We start from the raw sequence: 17629 nt of genomic DNA, 5'->3' as shown, positions 1-17629 counted from the left end.
AAAGGGGTCTGGAACGATCAGGAGACACAATCTCTTATTGTATCTAACTAGATTCTAGACCTCTGCCAGCCCAGTGTACATGTTAATGGCAGTAACTAGCTTGGCATTTTGACTCAGAGTGCCTCCAACACCATCTTCATGTAGGACGATGTTGCAGGTGGAACAGGAATACCAGAAGCCAGATTTACAACTCCATGACACAGTCCTTGACAACATAGCATTTCCCCTGGACACAACAAACATTCAGGTTACTTCAGATGTGGCAGATAAGTGGCAAGGAGGAGCCACTTATGCCCTCCTTGGTGCATCTAATTGCCTAAGGATCCCATCCACTAGGCTCATCCGATGTATGACTTAATTTGAGCTCTAATGAGAAGAATCATCAATCTCTTGTTACACCAGAGCATCATAAAATACCATCATCATTAAAGGAAGAAGAACTTAGAGAAGAAGGGCTGCCTTAAATCCAGAATATCTGGAAAGCTAACAACAAAGTTCAGAAGCACACTAGTTGGCTGCTTTGCTCTGGATCTCAAGTTTTTAGATTTTACATAGCAGTTCTCATTCTACTTGTTTTGAACTTGGAAGCTGCTGATCAACAGTACAAGAAAGAGACAAGCAGTTAATCATTCAGCAAATATCCACCTATAAATATATTTCACTTCCTATGTCAAGCCAATGTAAGCTCATCAAGCTTCCCAAAAAGGGAAGATAGTAAATAGTATCTACTTCAGCAACAAAACCCCCCCAAAATCAAATACTCGCATAAGTTAAGAGTTGTGTTCTTCTACAAGTTGTACAAAGGTAATAAGTTTCTTTAGATTATCCAACATGCTAGTAAGTGCAACTTTAAAAACAATTTATTTTTCCTAAGTAGTTGCAGTCATCAAACCTTTTTCACTCCTATGCCTTTCAATAGTTCTTCTAAACATCAGCTCTATCTGGGAGGAACAGCAATCTTCAGGATTTTCCAAATCACATAAATAAAAAAAACTGCTTACCTCATAAATTCTGCTCTAAATAGTAAAAACTGAACAAAAATACATAATTCAAAGAACAAATCTGAAAATATGTGCTTTCATGCAAAACATAGCATTTATAAAAAGCTGGAAACACTTCACTCTCAATATCCTTAAGTTGAATATTCTGGTCCACTGCCAAATACCAAAAAAACAATGAAGGGGCAAAGCTTACAGAAAAGTATTTTAGAAAATCATGATTGACATTCATGTAAAAATACCTGAAGAGACGCTAGAAAGGATTTGATCACAGCTGTGAGCGTTCACCCAGAAAGAACATGTGAGATTGTGCTCCTTATGGAAACTACAAGATTCCCTATATATATACACGCAACCAAGTAATTCTAGAGACACATTACACAATGAGGAAGATGGAAAGAGATTTAACATTCACCCTCCAAATAACCACGAAAAGGAAAAGCTAGAAGAACTTTTGGGCTCAGTCTGGTATGACTTGACTGAATGGCTGTTCAACTTAGAAAGTAAGAGTACCAACATTTGGTGGAAATGATGTTGGCACTGATGAGGTGGGACATGCGAGTCCCACTTCCCACAGCATGAACTGCATATTCAGTTGCAAAGTTGCAAATCTGCTTGTCTGTCTCTAGATTTGTGTTTGATTTGGCCAAACAAATCGAAATTTGAGTTCTTCCATTTCTATAAAAAAGCAACTAAGTGATTTTGGGAGAGATGAAAGAGAAGGAAAGCTGAAGTGATGACTGAACACGTTTATAGTTAAAATCAAATCGTATTTCCGCTAAACGAAAACCAAGCTCAAAATGTGATTCACAGGCTCTGATCCAATGTTTTACAACACAGTCTTCAAGACCAATCCCAAGCACAGAGGCCAAGTAGAGTTAAGAGGAAGCTCTTAAAAGCAATTCTTAAGTTCTTCCCTCTCTTTCAAAGCAGAAAAATGTGCATTTTTACACAAAATCTGTCTGCAAGAGAGGCTGGGCCATTGATCATTACCTCAATATGGCAAAAATTTTCAAACAAAATGCAGAAAAACAGGGAGCTGAACTCGGAAGGTTGGTTTGGAAGAACACTGTACCTTTACACATCTAGCTCAGCTCAATCTATTTTTAGCACATTTAAGTCAGCTTTGCATAAAATGAACAAAACTCCCAAATGTACTGGTACTGGAGGGCAGACATGAGAGCAGCAAGCTGAAATAGTTAACAGATTGGGAACATCTTTATTGCGATCTTTTAGGTTCTTTCTACTGCTCCTTTCCCTCCCATATATTGCTAGGTCTTCATCAGAGATAACACATGTACACGCTAGATGAATAAATACAGAGATGACATGACTCAGTGTTCAATATTTATGCTTCAAGTTGACAAAACCTCTGCAAGTTCCTCCTACTCCGATGCCCCTCCTCACACATGCCCTTTCCCCCTCCTTACCAGAATTAGACTTTTTTTTTCTTACATAGCAAGAGCTCAGCTGTGACAGTTTTACAAATAAAAAGACAACAGAACACATTATTTAGACTACAATAAAAGCAGAGCAAAGCACAGTCTAACCGAAGTAAGAGAGACAGCACGGGGGATTTTAAGTTTCTAAAACCTCAGATGTTCCTCTAAGAACAGTACTTTTCAAACATCACCTTAGAAGCTTAATATTTACTCTCTGAAGCACTCTTTGTTGACTAAAAATCAGCAGATTTTTCAACCTTTGGATACCAAAATACAAAGCTCTGAAGTCACATTTGAAAACAGAGGAAGGTAAACTGTGTTAGTAGGAAGGTGCGGCATAGTAAGCAGTGAGTGCATAGACTGAAATAGCAATGCTGGGGGTCAGCATCAAAACTAAATATACACTGAGACAGTCCATACACTGTGGACTGAAAAACCATAAGCAACTGCAGCATAATCAGGTCTATTTTTGTAGCACATTAATTTTATGAGAAAATAATCTAGTTTGTGTTTTCCAGCACTCTTCTATTACGTGAATCACAATATTAAGAAGTGGGTTGGAGAGATGGAATTCAAAAATACATTTCTGACAACTAATACAGCAAGTTATGCAGTTTCAGTATCCAAAATCACAATTTATGATTGCATGTGCTGATCGTCATCTCCAGATGCAAAAAAGGTGTGTTTGTTCACTAATAATGCATTTTTAATTTTAATGTCTCTTTTTAACATTAACTGGTACTGATTAACATTAGCATACTGATTAACATTTACCATTAACAGTTTACCGATTATTTATAAACACCAGGAAAATTTTCCAATTCAGTCTCTGACTTTGTGGCCTTGCAACAGAATTCTAAATGAAAACAGAGATGCAGTACACTCTTTCATTTCTGTAAAGAGAGTGAAGGTTTGTTACTGTTGTTTGCTTGTACTGAGCTTTAACAGTATGCGTGCAACTGACGTTAGATAAGAGCAGTTTTATTTCACAAAGCATGCTGGACTTGTCTCTCCTCTTCAGCCTGTGCTAAATTCGTCTCACTTTTCCCTTCTCTAGTGAATCCTTCATGAGGCAAAATTGACAATGCAGCTTACACCAAAACTGGAATTACAAGAAGCAAAAGGTGTGCTGTTGAAAATTGCATCATTGGGAACAAATTTGGGATGTAGAAAATTTAGATGTATGGACATTCTGTATGAACAAGAAATATATGCTTTTAAGAATGAGACAAAAGCAGCTATGACTTCCTCTGAGGACACATCTTTCAGCAACTTCATAGAGTCCTCTTCCAAAAACCACATAATTAGACATTAAGGACTGCAAAGCTACATACTTATAGCCAGCACAAGTTTCAGAAAATCTTATTTCATCCAGGAGTAAATCTAATAGTTGTAAAATGAGTCTATCGAATGCTCCCATGAGTTCTTTGAATCATCATTCAGTAGGATTCTATCTTCTCATCTCTGCTAAATGCACGTGCTAAAAAGTGGTCATAAAGGAAGGGCTCCAATACAGCTCCTCAGCGCCTTTGGCACACAGGATGATAAATATTTACTGAAATTATATTAAAGAGAGAAAATCTAACCTCGGTTGGAAGGCAGCTTTATATTACTGCTGCAACCTTTATAAGACAGTTGGTTGAAGATCTCTGAACACGATGATTAACTGAATATCAGCTTAAGTGGGAAGCTACATAAGTCATATATATACACACAGATGTTTGCATGTCTGCATATATCACTACAAACTGGTACAAACACAGTGACATAAGACTATAAAACAGCATAATAGCAGAGTAGTTGTCTTCCTTTCAACGTGTTCTATTTGTGATTCTTCACTAACAAAAGCTTGTTTTTTTTTTGTTTTTGTTTTTTGTTTTTTGTTTTTTAATGTCTCACTAGTGTAAATTTGACTTTGCTACTAAAATGCTGCTGTGTATCCATGATTACCATGTTTTTGAAGAACAATGATCTATTTTATTAGAATTAATAAAATGTAGCCTGAAGATGAAAATACATGCTTCAGATTTTTCCCAAATAACTGCACAGTGGTTCTACTGATCTACTGGCTACAGATACAAAGAAGATGAGAAGGCAGGTATTTCAATGTTGCACAACAAAATCATACCAGGTAACTGTTGCAATGATTGTTTATTTTATGTTACAAAGATCACTTACTACAACACTTGAGCTAAACAGCTGTATACCTGGAAAACTTCTCTTCCATGAGAGTTTCCAATTTCCATTTTGCTTTACCAAGGTATGTTTAGAGCCAGACCACAATACATGCCTCTACAACTCCATTCTTCAAAAACCTTCTTCTTTCCATAGAGAATAATAAATAGATTGTAATGGACTTAAGACAAAAATCTTCCTATCTCTGAAAACAGTCTCTGGGATCTCATACAGCTTTAGGGACAGTTCATACAAAATCTAGGCCAAATGCCCTAAGGAACTAGGCTGTAAAGCAGAACTCAATGTTTAATGAACTATTTAAAAACAAAACAAAAAAACAACATTAAGAAAAACAAAAACAACAAAATTCAGATTAGGAAGGACACACATTTCTTGACACAGCCTTTGTAAGGGGAACTATTCAAAGTCAGAGACATGGAGAACTACAGAAAGCAACAATGCATGTTTTTCTCCATGCTGGAAAGCTGTTCTCAGAAGGCCTGATTGATGACTGGGTGAAAAAAAACCAAGATACTGCACTACTGAAGAGTACAGGCCACTTCCTCAATCACATGCTTTACAGAATTTTGGTGTAACTTGCAAGATCTGAGCACTTCCACAACGCTATACGAACTGTCACTTTAGCTTTGTTTCAGGCTCATTTGCCCTAAGAAATTTCTTTCTGTGGAACACATCTAACAGAAAAACATGTGGTTTGGACTGCCAAACTGCTTAGGAAACAAAACAGCTCAGCTATTATTTAAAGAAGCTGTATTAGGAGGCCTTTTACCTATGTTAGAAATCACAGAGAAAGGAAGGCTGTCCCCAGCTGTGAGCCTGATGAAGGTCAAATCTAGATCTCACCCAGCCACCAGGACTTTCAGCCCTCCAGGCTACAAAGCACCAATTCTACAGAAGCACAGTCTAATCACATAAAAACCAAGTAATCAGTATTAAAAAATTAAGTTTTTACTTTCAGTGATTTGTATCTAGTCAATCCATATGTACCAATGAGAGAGATATTTTTATCTTGTTTACTTCTAAGCAGAGAAAGAAACTACATCAGGGAGAGGTTGAATCTCTGCAGGGAATGAGTATCATGCCAGGAACCGAAGTCAGGCATTTCTGCCTCCAGTTCTTGGACTGGATTTCTTTATGTGATACATGAGTGGGTGACAAAAATACGAAAATAGATCGAAAGTTCCATTTTTTGTTGTGCAAATAAGTGAAATAAGTGTATTACAAATATCTAAATGAATCACACCAAGAATCATTGCATACAGTCAGAGAAACATCTCCTAAGCAATGATTTGAGTTTCTTCCTTTACTTAACAGCTTCACTTTTATTACCATAGAGGACAGTTCTCTGAGGAATTGAACAGTCCCTGCTTGTCTTGGGATCTGATTATTTTCTAAATCCAGCCACCACTAAAGGCAAAGTTTCTAATTAATTTCCTACTGCTTGCACCCAAGAATCAGAACAGATGTTTCATATAGCACACCTGACAAACAGGATAACTCACCATCAGTAGCCTGAAGACTATATGACAGACCCAGTGCCAAGTAACCCTTTGCCAGGGACTCTCCAGCATCCTCACCCAGGTCTATCACCATTTTAGCAAAGTATTCTCCTTCTTCCAGCTGCAAAAGAAGACAGAGGTTGAGAATTTCAGGCATTTCTACGATAACTGCATGTCTACTACACCTGCTTCAATAAGGTTATCCTTTTATACATACCCATACAGTCATCTGAGAGACACAACAGTGACTTCAGTGCCCAAGTGACTAAGCACTTACAGACAAGAGAACATAGAAGACCAGATTATTAGACCCTGATGCACAGCCACAGTTTTCAGAAAGGTTTTGGTTTTGTTTTAAGCACCTGCCCTAAACTATTTCCAGATGTTCAAGGTTAAGGAATATCTTATTTTTGTATTTCTCTACCGGGAAATAATGTAATCTTAAATATCAATGGACTAGCTACTTACATACTATTCTGGCAGTAGATAAAAAGTTCTAACAGGTGTCTTCCTTTAAAGGAAGAACTTCTAGGTTTTCTCTACATTGCCTTTAAAACTTCGAATAGTGCTCCTCACTTCTGATCTTAAGGGTTAACACACCCTTAATCCATAGAAAAGACTAAGGCCTGTAGGCGTATATGGAAAGGTCAAGGTTAGACAAGTACAGGCAAAAGCTGTAAGCGATGCTTGAAAGGCACAGAACCTACAGGAATACCTCATGTGCATACAAGGTGATTTGCAGATCCTGTCAGCCATAATCAGAGGGACCAGCAATCAGACAGCGTTACACCACCCCAGAAATCCTACTATTGGAAACTTTTATGACAAGATTACCGATTTTATGGAATGGAATTACTTTGTTTGGGGGAAATATTTTTGTTTGAAATCCAGCCATTTTAGATGCAAATACTGCAGCAGTAACTGAAATGGGCTCTTATTACTCAGTTTTGTCAGATTTCAGCACCTCATATTTCTTTGACATTGAAAACTCATAAGGAACTGGAATCAAAAATATACCATCAGATGAGAAATTCTCCTTCTGCAGCAATCTGTGTGTATATTACTTAAGAATAGAATTGACTTGATACACAGCAGCCTGTCAAGTCCTAGTTACATCCCTTGTAGACATGCAGGTGATGACACGAATTAGCAGCTACATAAACAGAAGAGCTGGTATTTATTAGATGACATCAAACACAACGAAGTCTTTACCTGATAATCTGTGTATGGAAAAAGACTGAAAAGTCTGCAAATGAAGAGGGAGTCTCCATTGCTTGGGTCTTTTCCCCATTTGTGCAGCTCCCAGAGGCCACAACACTTCAAACTAGATGCAGGCCCATAATTTAAAATTTCCAAAATCTCCAATAAGTCAATGGCCAACAGTCACCCAAGGACCAAAATGTATTTGGTCATCAAACTGTTGACTGGAAGCACTATGAACTGCCATAGTGTTGCTGATTACCTAGCCAATAATGACTCTGAAAAATACTAATTGAAAAAGGAATACCTCTCAGAAACACCAAGCAAATTGCAAGGATCATCTTTAACAGTATATTCCAAAGTCTACTGCAAACACTGGAAATAATTCTGCTGACTTCAGTGATGCTCAGATGCCACCCTTTAAGCTCACAATCACAACAGGAAGCCTGAAGTTTGTTCCAGGATACTTTTTAATCTTGTAGTCAGCTCTACCGACTTCCCTGCCACAAACTAAAGCATATTCTGGACCAGAGCCTAGGACAATGGAAGAAGAAAAAGTCCCATGACTCGGCATGGGGTGGGAGGGGAAAACACCAAAAAAAAAAAAACCCCATGAAACGATAACTGAATTCTTCAACTCTCAGGAACTTTTACATAAAGCATGAAATCTCTGCAATCAGAAATTTAATTATGCACCTCTTTTGCTACCATAAACAGCACTATTCCCACTCTATTTCTTCATTGTTTCTCCTCCCCACATGCACCTTCAGCTAAGAAGTCTCTATCAGATGAAGAAAAAAGCTATGCAAGGAATTCTAATAACTATCAAACAAGAGTAGGGGAAGGTTGAGTTTGTGAAAAAAAAAACAACAGATTAAATGAAAGGTTTGGAGCTGAAATGGAGACGTCTAAAATTGAGGACATTTTGCTCCATTGTTTCTCAGAATGGTCACCTGATGGTGTTTCTAGTTCCTGAATGATGGCCCACACTGAATAAATCAGCAACACACCTTTCAGTTTTCTTGCCTGCCACTTATCTAGGGCCACTTCTGAGTGCCAGATTAATATTTCGTATGAATAATTAAAACCACAGCTTCTCAGAATGACTGAAAGAGCGCTTCTAATGCAATATTCTTGTAAACTTTATTCATACTAACACTAATCGCACTTTGACTAGCTACAAAGGCTCTCATGAATGCAAACTTTGGTCAGTTGAAGGCTGCACTGAAAAAAAAACAGCATTGTAAACTTCGGCACAGCTCAGCAGCTGGTTCTGCTTATGAGAACATTTACTTTTCCTACTTACAGCACTCAGCCACTTTCCCTGCCAGCCCTGCTGTGACTGCCATCTGCCCCCTCTTCTCTCATTTGCCTGCTCTTAAATCACCCTGAGCAACCATGAAAAGCAAAACCTTCCATTCAAATCATCCAATGCAACGTTTCAACTCTGCAGTGCAAACTGCCCCTAACCTGCCCGCACTCCAGGTGAAAAATCCTTCTCTACACACTTCATTGACTGAGGCGCCAGGAGCCAGCCTGAGCTGAGATCTGTCAGATGAGCTGTGTCCAAGGGGATCCTTACACACATGAGGTGTCCGCACTCTGCTATAACAACAGGAAAGGGAGGATTAGAAGCCTCCGAATCAGGCCTCAATTCCTCTAGATCCCACTAGGTACGACTTCTCTCAGCTGCAGCTCCTATGGTTTGCCACATATCCTGAAGCAGCAGGAGCTACTATTCCTTTCCCCTCTCCTCATGGGGTGAGAGGCATGTGAAATCTCACTCTGAGACTCTCAGAAGTTGCAAGTTCAAGCTATGCAGAAGTCAGCTAAGACACAAAAGGCACAGCAGAAGACAGCCATTCCTACTCCAGTTGCACAACCAGATGGCCAGACTCAACATGAAGGGAACTCAAACAGTTTGTTCACTTCAAATGAGGACTCCAACTTAAAATGGTGCAATGCTGCATTGGGAGGGCAAGGAACATGGATAAAAACTGTTGCATCTTATAGACCATTGCTAGCAAATTCTAGGCCACAGGATGCCAGGTGTCCCCCAGACAGCAGGGATGGCACAGCATCACATCACCACCAGAAAATGCTTAAGTACTGCTATTAACCAGTTGCCAGCAGCGCCAACAGCAGCTTGCAAGAATGCAAAAAAAGGCATCTCTTTGGTCGTCAGTATGCTTGTAACAGCTTGAATTCACTTCCCTTAGAATCATTACTTGCTATTCCTTCAGAAACAATAAAACCCAAAGTCTTATACCCACACATCTACATCTCTGATTTGGCCCTTACTCTTGCTAAATTCCTCTGAATACTCCCTACTGAATAGCTTCTTGAGTAAAGGGCTGCAGAGAGAGGTTCCTGCCTTCTCAGATCTGTATGGCAGAAAGCAGGTGTCGGGGAAAACAAGCTAAAGGGAACTTTCCATATTTTGAACTGAAGCTATACTACCTGTCAGGAGGCACTTGGAAGCACTAGCTAAATAACTTTTCCCCCACACCAGAAAAGAAGCATGCAGCTGGCACCTGGCAAGAAAAAGGCTGCCAAACCACAAGCTGACACTGATAAGATTGTAATGCTGCGTTGCTGTTCTTTTTTTTCCCTTCCACCTCCTCTATCATCTTTGATGAAAACAGAGTAGTTGCACAACCCTGAGGGTAGGCTGTTCCAGCTACTCCTGTTATTTGACCGCAGGTTAGGTGAGTGCTGCAGCCAAGCCCAGAGGCACACTGACAAGTGGGGAACAGCAGGTGCTGTCGCCTGGCCTATCGCCATCCAGCTGGTTTCCAACCACCACCCAGTGTGTTTTTAGAAAAGCTCAAGCCCTACACCACTGAATCTACACCTTCCAGGACTGCAAGTGGACTGCAGTTCCCACCTGGATGGATTTAGAACAGATGAAGACAAGCAAAACTGACGTTACACTGCAGCACAGAAATGACATTCTACTGCGCTGAGAAGGGGAGTGCACAAGGGAGGAGGCAGGAAACACAGCACGTGACACTGGACTAGGACAGCAGACAAGGTTAGTGAAATAGGAGCTTGGGCACCCCAGGACTGAGAAACACCCAAGTATCTCAGAGATCCAAATCTTATAGGAAGAGCTTCCACACAAAGCTATATACTGTTAACTAGATGAATTAGGCTTTTATCTTCTTTGTTATACAGGCTTGTAGGTTTGGAGGCTAGGGTAAAGAACAGGAAAAATTAAATAATGAGAAGATTAAGAGAAAAGGGAAAAACTACATAGGAAAAAAGTGCCCAGTAAGGTATTGTGTAACAGAAAGCTCTGTCCCACTGCTGTTCACAATATACAACACAAACCACATTACATGCCAGGAAATAAAAAAATCCCATGCTTTCTATTGTTGGTCCTTCAATATTGCTGATTGCTTGTCAACATATTCAGCATGTAAACCCAGCCCACTGTACTTAGTAATACTTGATCCTTTCCTCCACTGTATCAAGAGTGGTTTGTTCACAAGGAAAATGTATAAAATCCTTGGTTGCCTTTAACATCTAAAATCCTTTGGATTACCTCAGTAACAGAAGCTGTGATGTCAGTGAGAATCTATTTTAAAAGATGGAAGAAATCTTCAGCACCTCCTCACCATTCACTGTTTTCTCAGTAGCCTCTCCTCACAGTGATGTCAGTCCTTTACAGAGTCTGCTTAGCAGGTGGAATAACTCGGATAATGGGGCTAGATTTGATCTTACAATGTTACTCATACCACAGTAAAACCTACGCAATGCCATGCAATTCCAGGGCTCCTAGGTGACTGGGTACAAGCACATGCACACCATTTATCATCTGTAATGACAGGGTCAACAACAGAGAGAAGAGAAAGAAACACTCTTGGATTAAGTGGTCTGTGAAAGTAATGAACGATAAGCTGTTACCTCAGAAGCATGCAACTCTAAATCTCCATGCTGCCAACCTTCCAACCCTCCTTCCTGCCCCCACCATGTACTGACCTCACCGTACAACTTACACTTTACAGATTTCGTGCACTGTCTGACCTGGCCTTACCCTGCTGCTCTTCTGCCTTTGCCCTAACAGACAACACAATCTCCATTTTCCCACACTAGGATCTGCAAGTCAAAAGAAGCAAGGGAAGTGGTAGTGAGGTGCAGCACGCACTCGTGCTGCAGTTTTTGCCATAGGGTGAAGTCTCTCTAAAACTTTGTGCTAGCTGATAACACTGGCATCGTGTGGTATTACACACATTTAACTCCAAACAGTACTATTTCTGTGGTGTCAACTGTGGGTCGCTGGAAACAGTAAGAGCATGTCTCACGCCCTCCTACTCTCTGTTAGACCACTGTCGTAGAAGATTCAAGCTATCCTAAGATCACAATTCATCTCTATGGGTATTTATCAAATTCTGAATGCATCTCCATTGAAAGCATCTTAGTAACTATCGATGCCATTAAATAATACTTATAAAATTGATAAAGTCAGTATTTGACACCTAGTGTTCAGTTTTTAATATTCTTACAACACCTGTCACAACTGTATTGTGGAACCTAGATGAGTAGTGAAACTACCAGCACCTTAATATAAAGATACTAAAAACAACAACTCATGTTGTAGCTCAAAATCTCCACCAGTACAGCTGAGAAGGAGTGCTAAGTGAAGGAGAAAACTGCAGCAAGTCTTTTACAAAGTGGCACTCTAAATTGACAGCAGATCAAGACAGGACAACCCCAGTATGGACACTCCACTCCAAGCTACAGGGACTTTAAGAAAATCTAAAATAACACTCTGAACTTCAGTAGTCCAAAACTTCATAGTAATTTTTGGAAAGCCAGAAGACAGCTGGTTAAACACAAATAGCCTTTGTGTTCCCTTGATACAATTGTTCACATTTAAGTTCATCAGACCGTTCTGCTGAAATCTTGGCAAACTGGAATGCCAGGCAGCATGGCACCTCAAAAGCAATTTTGAGTTCACCATAAAAACTCTTTTAAAACACACCAGGGTAATGGGATAAATACAGTATAAGAGTTCCAACTTTGTTAAAAAATTTGCATGCTATCAGCTTTATTAAGTACAGGTCAAACTGCATCTTGGCCAGACAAGTGTGATCCATATAGGTGCACTATTTTGAAGTGGTCCTCCAAGACATTTGGCGTAAGCTTTAGAACAACTGAAGGACTAATTTGCTGTTCACTCTCCGGTGTTTTTTTTTTTTCCTTTAATTTGTGAAAATCTATAATTCTGAAAATGGAAACATTCCTTACTTCATTGAGATGTTTAAAGCAGGCCAAATTCTGAAAGCTAATGGTTGAGGGGCGGATCATGAGCTGATGTAAGCCAGCATGGTGCTAGAAATATGGCAGTGGAGTAGTGCCAATTTACATCAGCTAATAAACCAGTCATAATGTCACAACAGAAGCTGACTGCATCCAGTTCTTTTCCACATCTGGTATACATTGATTTGCATGGCACAGTACAAATGCATACATTTTGTACTTTTGTTTTGCTCTGTGATATTTTTTCCATGATCTGGGTATCCTCACTGTTCCAAATCAGAATGGTATCAATTAGTTTATTTGGGTTGGGTTTTTGTTTTTCAGAGTGTATGGAGATTCCATGTAAAAAGTCAGCAAAACAAGTTAAAATGACCATTACATTAATTAGGAAGGAGACTGTTCTGTGTTCCTCATATCATTTTGCATTTATCTGACAGAATAAATTGTCTTTTTTTTTTTTTTGCTAGTAACTGAAGTAAGACTAAACTAGTCCACAGACTATAAATGAACTGAATACAACATCACACCAAAAGCACACAATAGACAGATGTAGGACATACAAACAGCATGTTTTGTTTGTACAAACAGTGATCTGGTTTTGCCCTTTTCCTGCCTAACTAGCAATGAAGTACACAGATAAACCTCCTAACTGAGAAATTATTCATTCTGTATGTTTTGAAAAGCAAGATGCATCTGAATATTTGCTACTGTTGATATTTGTCCATTAGATTGTTCCAGTGCCCTGTCTATCCTCCTTTCTATTTATACTGGCATTGATCAATTTGTTCACTTCCAGTTTAAATGATTCAATTCTGTTGTGATTGCCATGTAATTTAAATGCAAATAATTACTGTAAGGATGACATTTAGAAAAACAGCTCTGCTAAGCAGAAAGGTTTTTATTAGACAGTGGAGTTTGCCAATAGTATCAGAGGCATCCCTTTAACTATGAAATGCAGAAACCTATCATGCTAAGATGCTCAGATTTCTCTCTGGCTCCCCTTAATTAAAACTATTCTATGGCATCATTAAAGTTTGGTGTCAGAATAGAGTATAGGCCACTGAGAAAAAAGAAGAGGAGAGAGGAATATTACTGGATTTGGTTTGAGTTTATAAGATTATTTTCTAAATAACTACAGTAAAATTATGCTCTTGTGAAAAAATGTTATTATTTCAGATTGAACCTCACTTCTGATCCAAAAACACTGGAAAGTGTTCCATACAAAGAAAAAGCAACTGTTAGAGGGAAAAACCCTTTCTTTGAAATAGTCAAAAACAGTTCTCTTCTCTCTTCTTTCTTCTATTTTTTTAAGATTAGACTGTTGCTTTAACATTTTTTGCCATGTGTGAGAAATTCTGGACATACCAGATTGACTGAGGACAGAGCTGTGACTGGTACAGTTTCACCTTTTTTTCTATATGTCTCTAAAACAAAGCATTCTTTCTTTGTCAGCTGCACTAGAGGATCCAAAGTGATGTTGAAGAGAAGCATCAAGGAAAAAAACAAATTTTACCTTTGCCTATTTTACTGGCAAAGCAGCATCTTTAATTTGGGCTAATACTTACACATTCAACCCCTCATCCATAACAGGCATCAGACTTTAACAGTACCATATGAGATTTTGTCCTCACTACTGAAAGTTGCATAAACACCAGGGTAACATAAGAAGAACAAGCAGTCTGACATTTCTTTTCTCACCTTACAGAAATCTGGTCCTTTCACCTCAACAAACACCAATGACCCAGTATCTAGCACAGTGCCTTCGTTAAAACTTCACCATTCCTGTTAAATGTCAGACCATCACAGGGATCTCGATTTTAGCATGGAGTCTTTCAAGATGAATACACTCTCTCAGAATTTTGTCCAAAGTCTAATTAAGGCAGAAGTCATGTGTCAAGCAAATACTGAGAGACCACAGCCTCTCTGAAGCCACTATTTCTGTTTAGAAGTAGTTGACATTGATGATTCATATTCTATTTGTCTACCAGAACCCCAAGTCCTTTTCTGCAAAGCTGCTTTCCAGCTAGTTGGCACTCCAGCATGTGATTATTCCTCCCCAGATGCATTTCTCTTCGTGGAACTTAGCAAGATTTCTGTAGGCCCATTTCTCCAGCCAATTAACATCCATGTGAATGGTGGACTGATTCAATTGCAGGTGGGCTTTGAGATTTTTTCTAGTTTTTCCCTGCTCACTTGGACAGTGTCTTCATACACTCCTCCCAGGTCACTTCTCCATGCTCCTGTCACTCTTGTTTGACTTCCTGTACATCTGAATGGACAATTCTGCTATCTTCTTTGTTCCCTCCTCTCAGCATCCTAATCTTAAACATTTCATGGTCACTGTAGTCAAGTCTACTCTCCTTTGCATTCCCAACCAGTTCTTGTTTGTAAGTATCAGGTCCCACAGAACACCTTCCTTATTAGTTCAAGTGCCCCTCACTTTGTTCACCAAGCAGGAAGTCAGAAGAGCTGAAAAACTATGGGCAACAAGGAGATCTCAAGTTTGCCTGACATACTAAAGTCCTGGCTCCTAGGCAAAATAGGCTCCTAGCTTGATTTCTGAAAGATTTTCCTTAAATTTGACTGTTCCTGCCAGCTTTTTTTTTTTCCCCTCCTCCTGGCAATCATTGAGGCAGTAGAATTGATAGGGTAAGCTCTTAGACTCCAAGTCCCCCACTATCACTCCAGATGAATATAGGAATTCAACCCATGAAGCAACTCTAACTTCAGAGCCTACACAGAGAAAAAACCTCAGCATTATGTTTTAGACTAATAATAAATTGATGTTTTGAAACCATCAGCAGAGATGCTAATAAGTCTTCAATACAGCTGTAATGTCTGACTCGCTTGTAGTTTTAAAATCTCTAAGAATCAGAAAAAAGTATTGGCTTTATTTAAATGTATTTACTGTATTATTTTAAGCTGCTCAATAGCTTTCAGCCGTCAAAACTTACATACTAAGCTAAGGTTACAAGAGAGCTAAATTGCTCTGTAAGTCATGTAGGTCAGCAAGGATTCCCCCATCACCCTCAGACCTGACGGATTTTTTTCCTAGAACACAATGCTTCCCAGTTTCTGCTGACTCACGTACAAGTTCAACAATTACAGTTGATTCAAATACATACATAACCAAGTCTTCTCATTGACAGCCATGTAAATTGATAGCATTCAGTCAAATTCATCTTTATACCAATTTTTACCATACAGAGATGCTGAGGATTGCAGCAGGAGGAAGAATATTTTGTCACCAAAATCTGAGCAGATTCTTCTGGTATTTTCTTTCGTGCTTTTTTTTTCTTGTATCTTTTACTTGTGTTAGCAATTATAATCCTTCACTGACTGCAGGGACACCTCGTGGTGAGGACAGGTGAAAACAGCAGGCTGCAATTCAATTAATAAAACCAAACAGTATAGGACTGACAGATGTTTCAGCTCCCTGGGATAATGAGAATTTCACAGGCACAGACTTCAACTCCCACTCTGCTTCTGGAGCATACATTAACACATCCAGAACAGAAAACACTGACACGGGAACTTTAAGAACAAAGGATTGAATCATACAGCAGACCTCAGCTATCTAGGAGTTCAAGGGTCAGACTCACTTATTAACTTTTGTCTTCCAGGGGCTAGCGGCATGGCAGATCCACCTCTGGATACTCATTTGAAGAGGCAGTCTCAAGAATAGCCATTATGGATTTATCCCATCCTTTTGATCAAAGGCCAGCAAAACCCATTCCTGTGTCTTACTGCAATATTTATTAGTAATATTTTTCTTTTCTTCAAAACGTGTGCCTATGTGTATGATTTTTAACATGGATTTCCATTCTCAGCACTCCAACTACACAATGGTACTGTCACTGCAGCATTAGACACATTGCACAATGACAATTGCATCAGCTTGCTTACCCAGTGCAGTGACCCAATGCAGACCTTGGCAGCCAGAAGAGGAACGGTGGGATCTGTTGGTCGCAGTTTAGCACACTCTTTGAGCACTGATACAGCATATGCTGACTGGAGGAGGAGGAGGGGAGAGAGAAGGAAGAAATAAAAAAAGGCTGATTAGACAATGTTGTTATGGGGTCCACACAATATATTTCAGTGAAACATACAAAACAGTGATATGAGGTTAAAAACAATCACATGGGCAAAAAGCTAGCAACTTTATTCTCACCTGCACAGACAGACACACACGTGTGCATATGAACACACACACACTTCCCACATTCAGAAGAAATACACCAAAGAACCAGCGTAGTCTGTGCACTACACAAAAAGCTGTTAACATGCTGGTAATTTTAAAGCTGCCCTTCTAACTCACAAGAACTCTGACACAGCTTTCCCTGTATGCAATCATCTTCTAGTAAGCCAGAAGAGATCATAAAGAGCTTATCCTACAGTACATTACATTTTAGGCCAACTATATTCAGAGAGCTAAAATAATCTGTTCTGTAGACCGTTTTCTGTCTTTTCTAGTACATAAAAGAATACAACTGGGATCCCACCACGCAAAGGGTGAAGCAGGCAGTTGCAGAGCACTACATTCCTCAGCGGGTGGTCTGAATAGCATGAGAAGAAAGCCCATAGAAATCTTCCTGGTGTTAGGTTACCATTCATGAATGCACGAATGGTGTTTATGAAGCCAAGCAGTCACACAGCCCTCCTGATATTCAATGTGCTCTATAAACACTGCTTTTTACAGCAGTGCCATTCACAGCTGCCATATTTCAGAAAGCTGAATGGGGAATAAGGAAAGCTCAGGTCTGAGAGACTGGCAGGTTGGTCTGCTCAGCTCTGTCAGTTTCATAGCCCACCCCATCATGCTCAAAACAGTTTCTTTGAAATTTCTAATTTTCGTCTTTAATGACTCAGAGCCCCTCTAATGCTCTCACCTGGGAACTCGAGGGGAAGTTTTCTCATAATTTCTTCTTACATGCCCCATTGCTCCTAACCATGTCAAATACCCATGGACTTTTTACATTACAGGAGAGCAGTAAACGCACTACTAAGCTTGCAGAACCAAACTAATGGC

General features: G+C 39.4%; 1 protein-coding gene across 5 annotated transcripts in view; it reads right to left on the bottom strand.

Moving 5' to 3' along the window:
* The window catches only part of TTC7A (tetratricopeptide repeat domain 7A), a gene marked incomplete at both ends in the record, with an annotated part of 161190 nt that overhangs the window by 93805 nt on the left and 49756 nt on the right, over positions 1–17629 (bottom strand). For 3 of the 5 annotated variants that reach the window (XM_079532945.1, XM_079532946.1, XM_079532948.1), the window contains 2 exons: positions 6139–6256; positions 16507–16611. In XM_079532945.1, coding sequence (XP_079389071.1) covers positions 6139–6256; positions 16507–16611 — 223 coding nt within the window. Of the gene's footprint in view, positions 1–6117; positions 6257–16506; positions 16612–17629 lie in introns of all 5 variants that reach the window. The other 2 variants (XM_079532944.1, XM_079532947.1) reach the window with 2 other exon arrangements.

This window comes from Tetrao urogallus (genome assembly GCF_951394365.1).
Source record: "Tetrao urogallus genome assembly, chromosome: 2".
Classification (NCBI taxonomy): domain Eukaryota; kingdom Metazoa; phylum Chordata; class Aves; order Galliformes; family Phasianidae; genus Tetrao; species Tetrao urogallus.
This window is presented reverse-complemented; position numbering and strand designations above follow the sequence as displayed.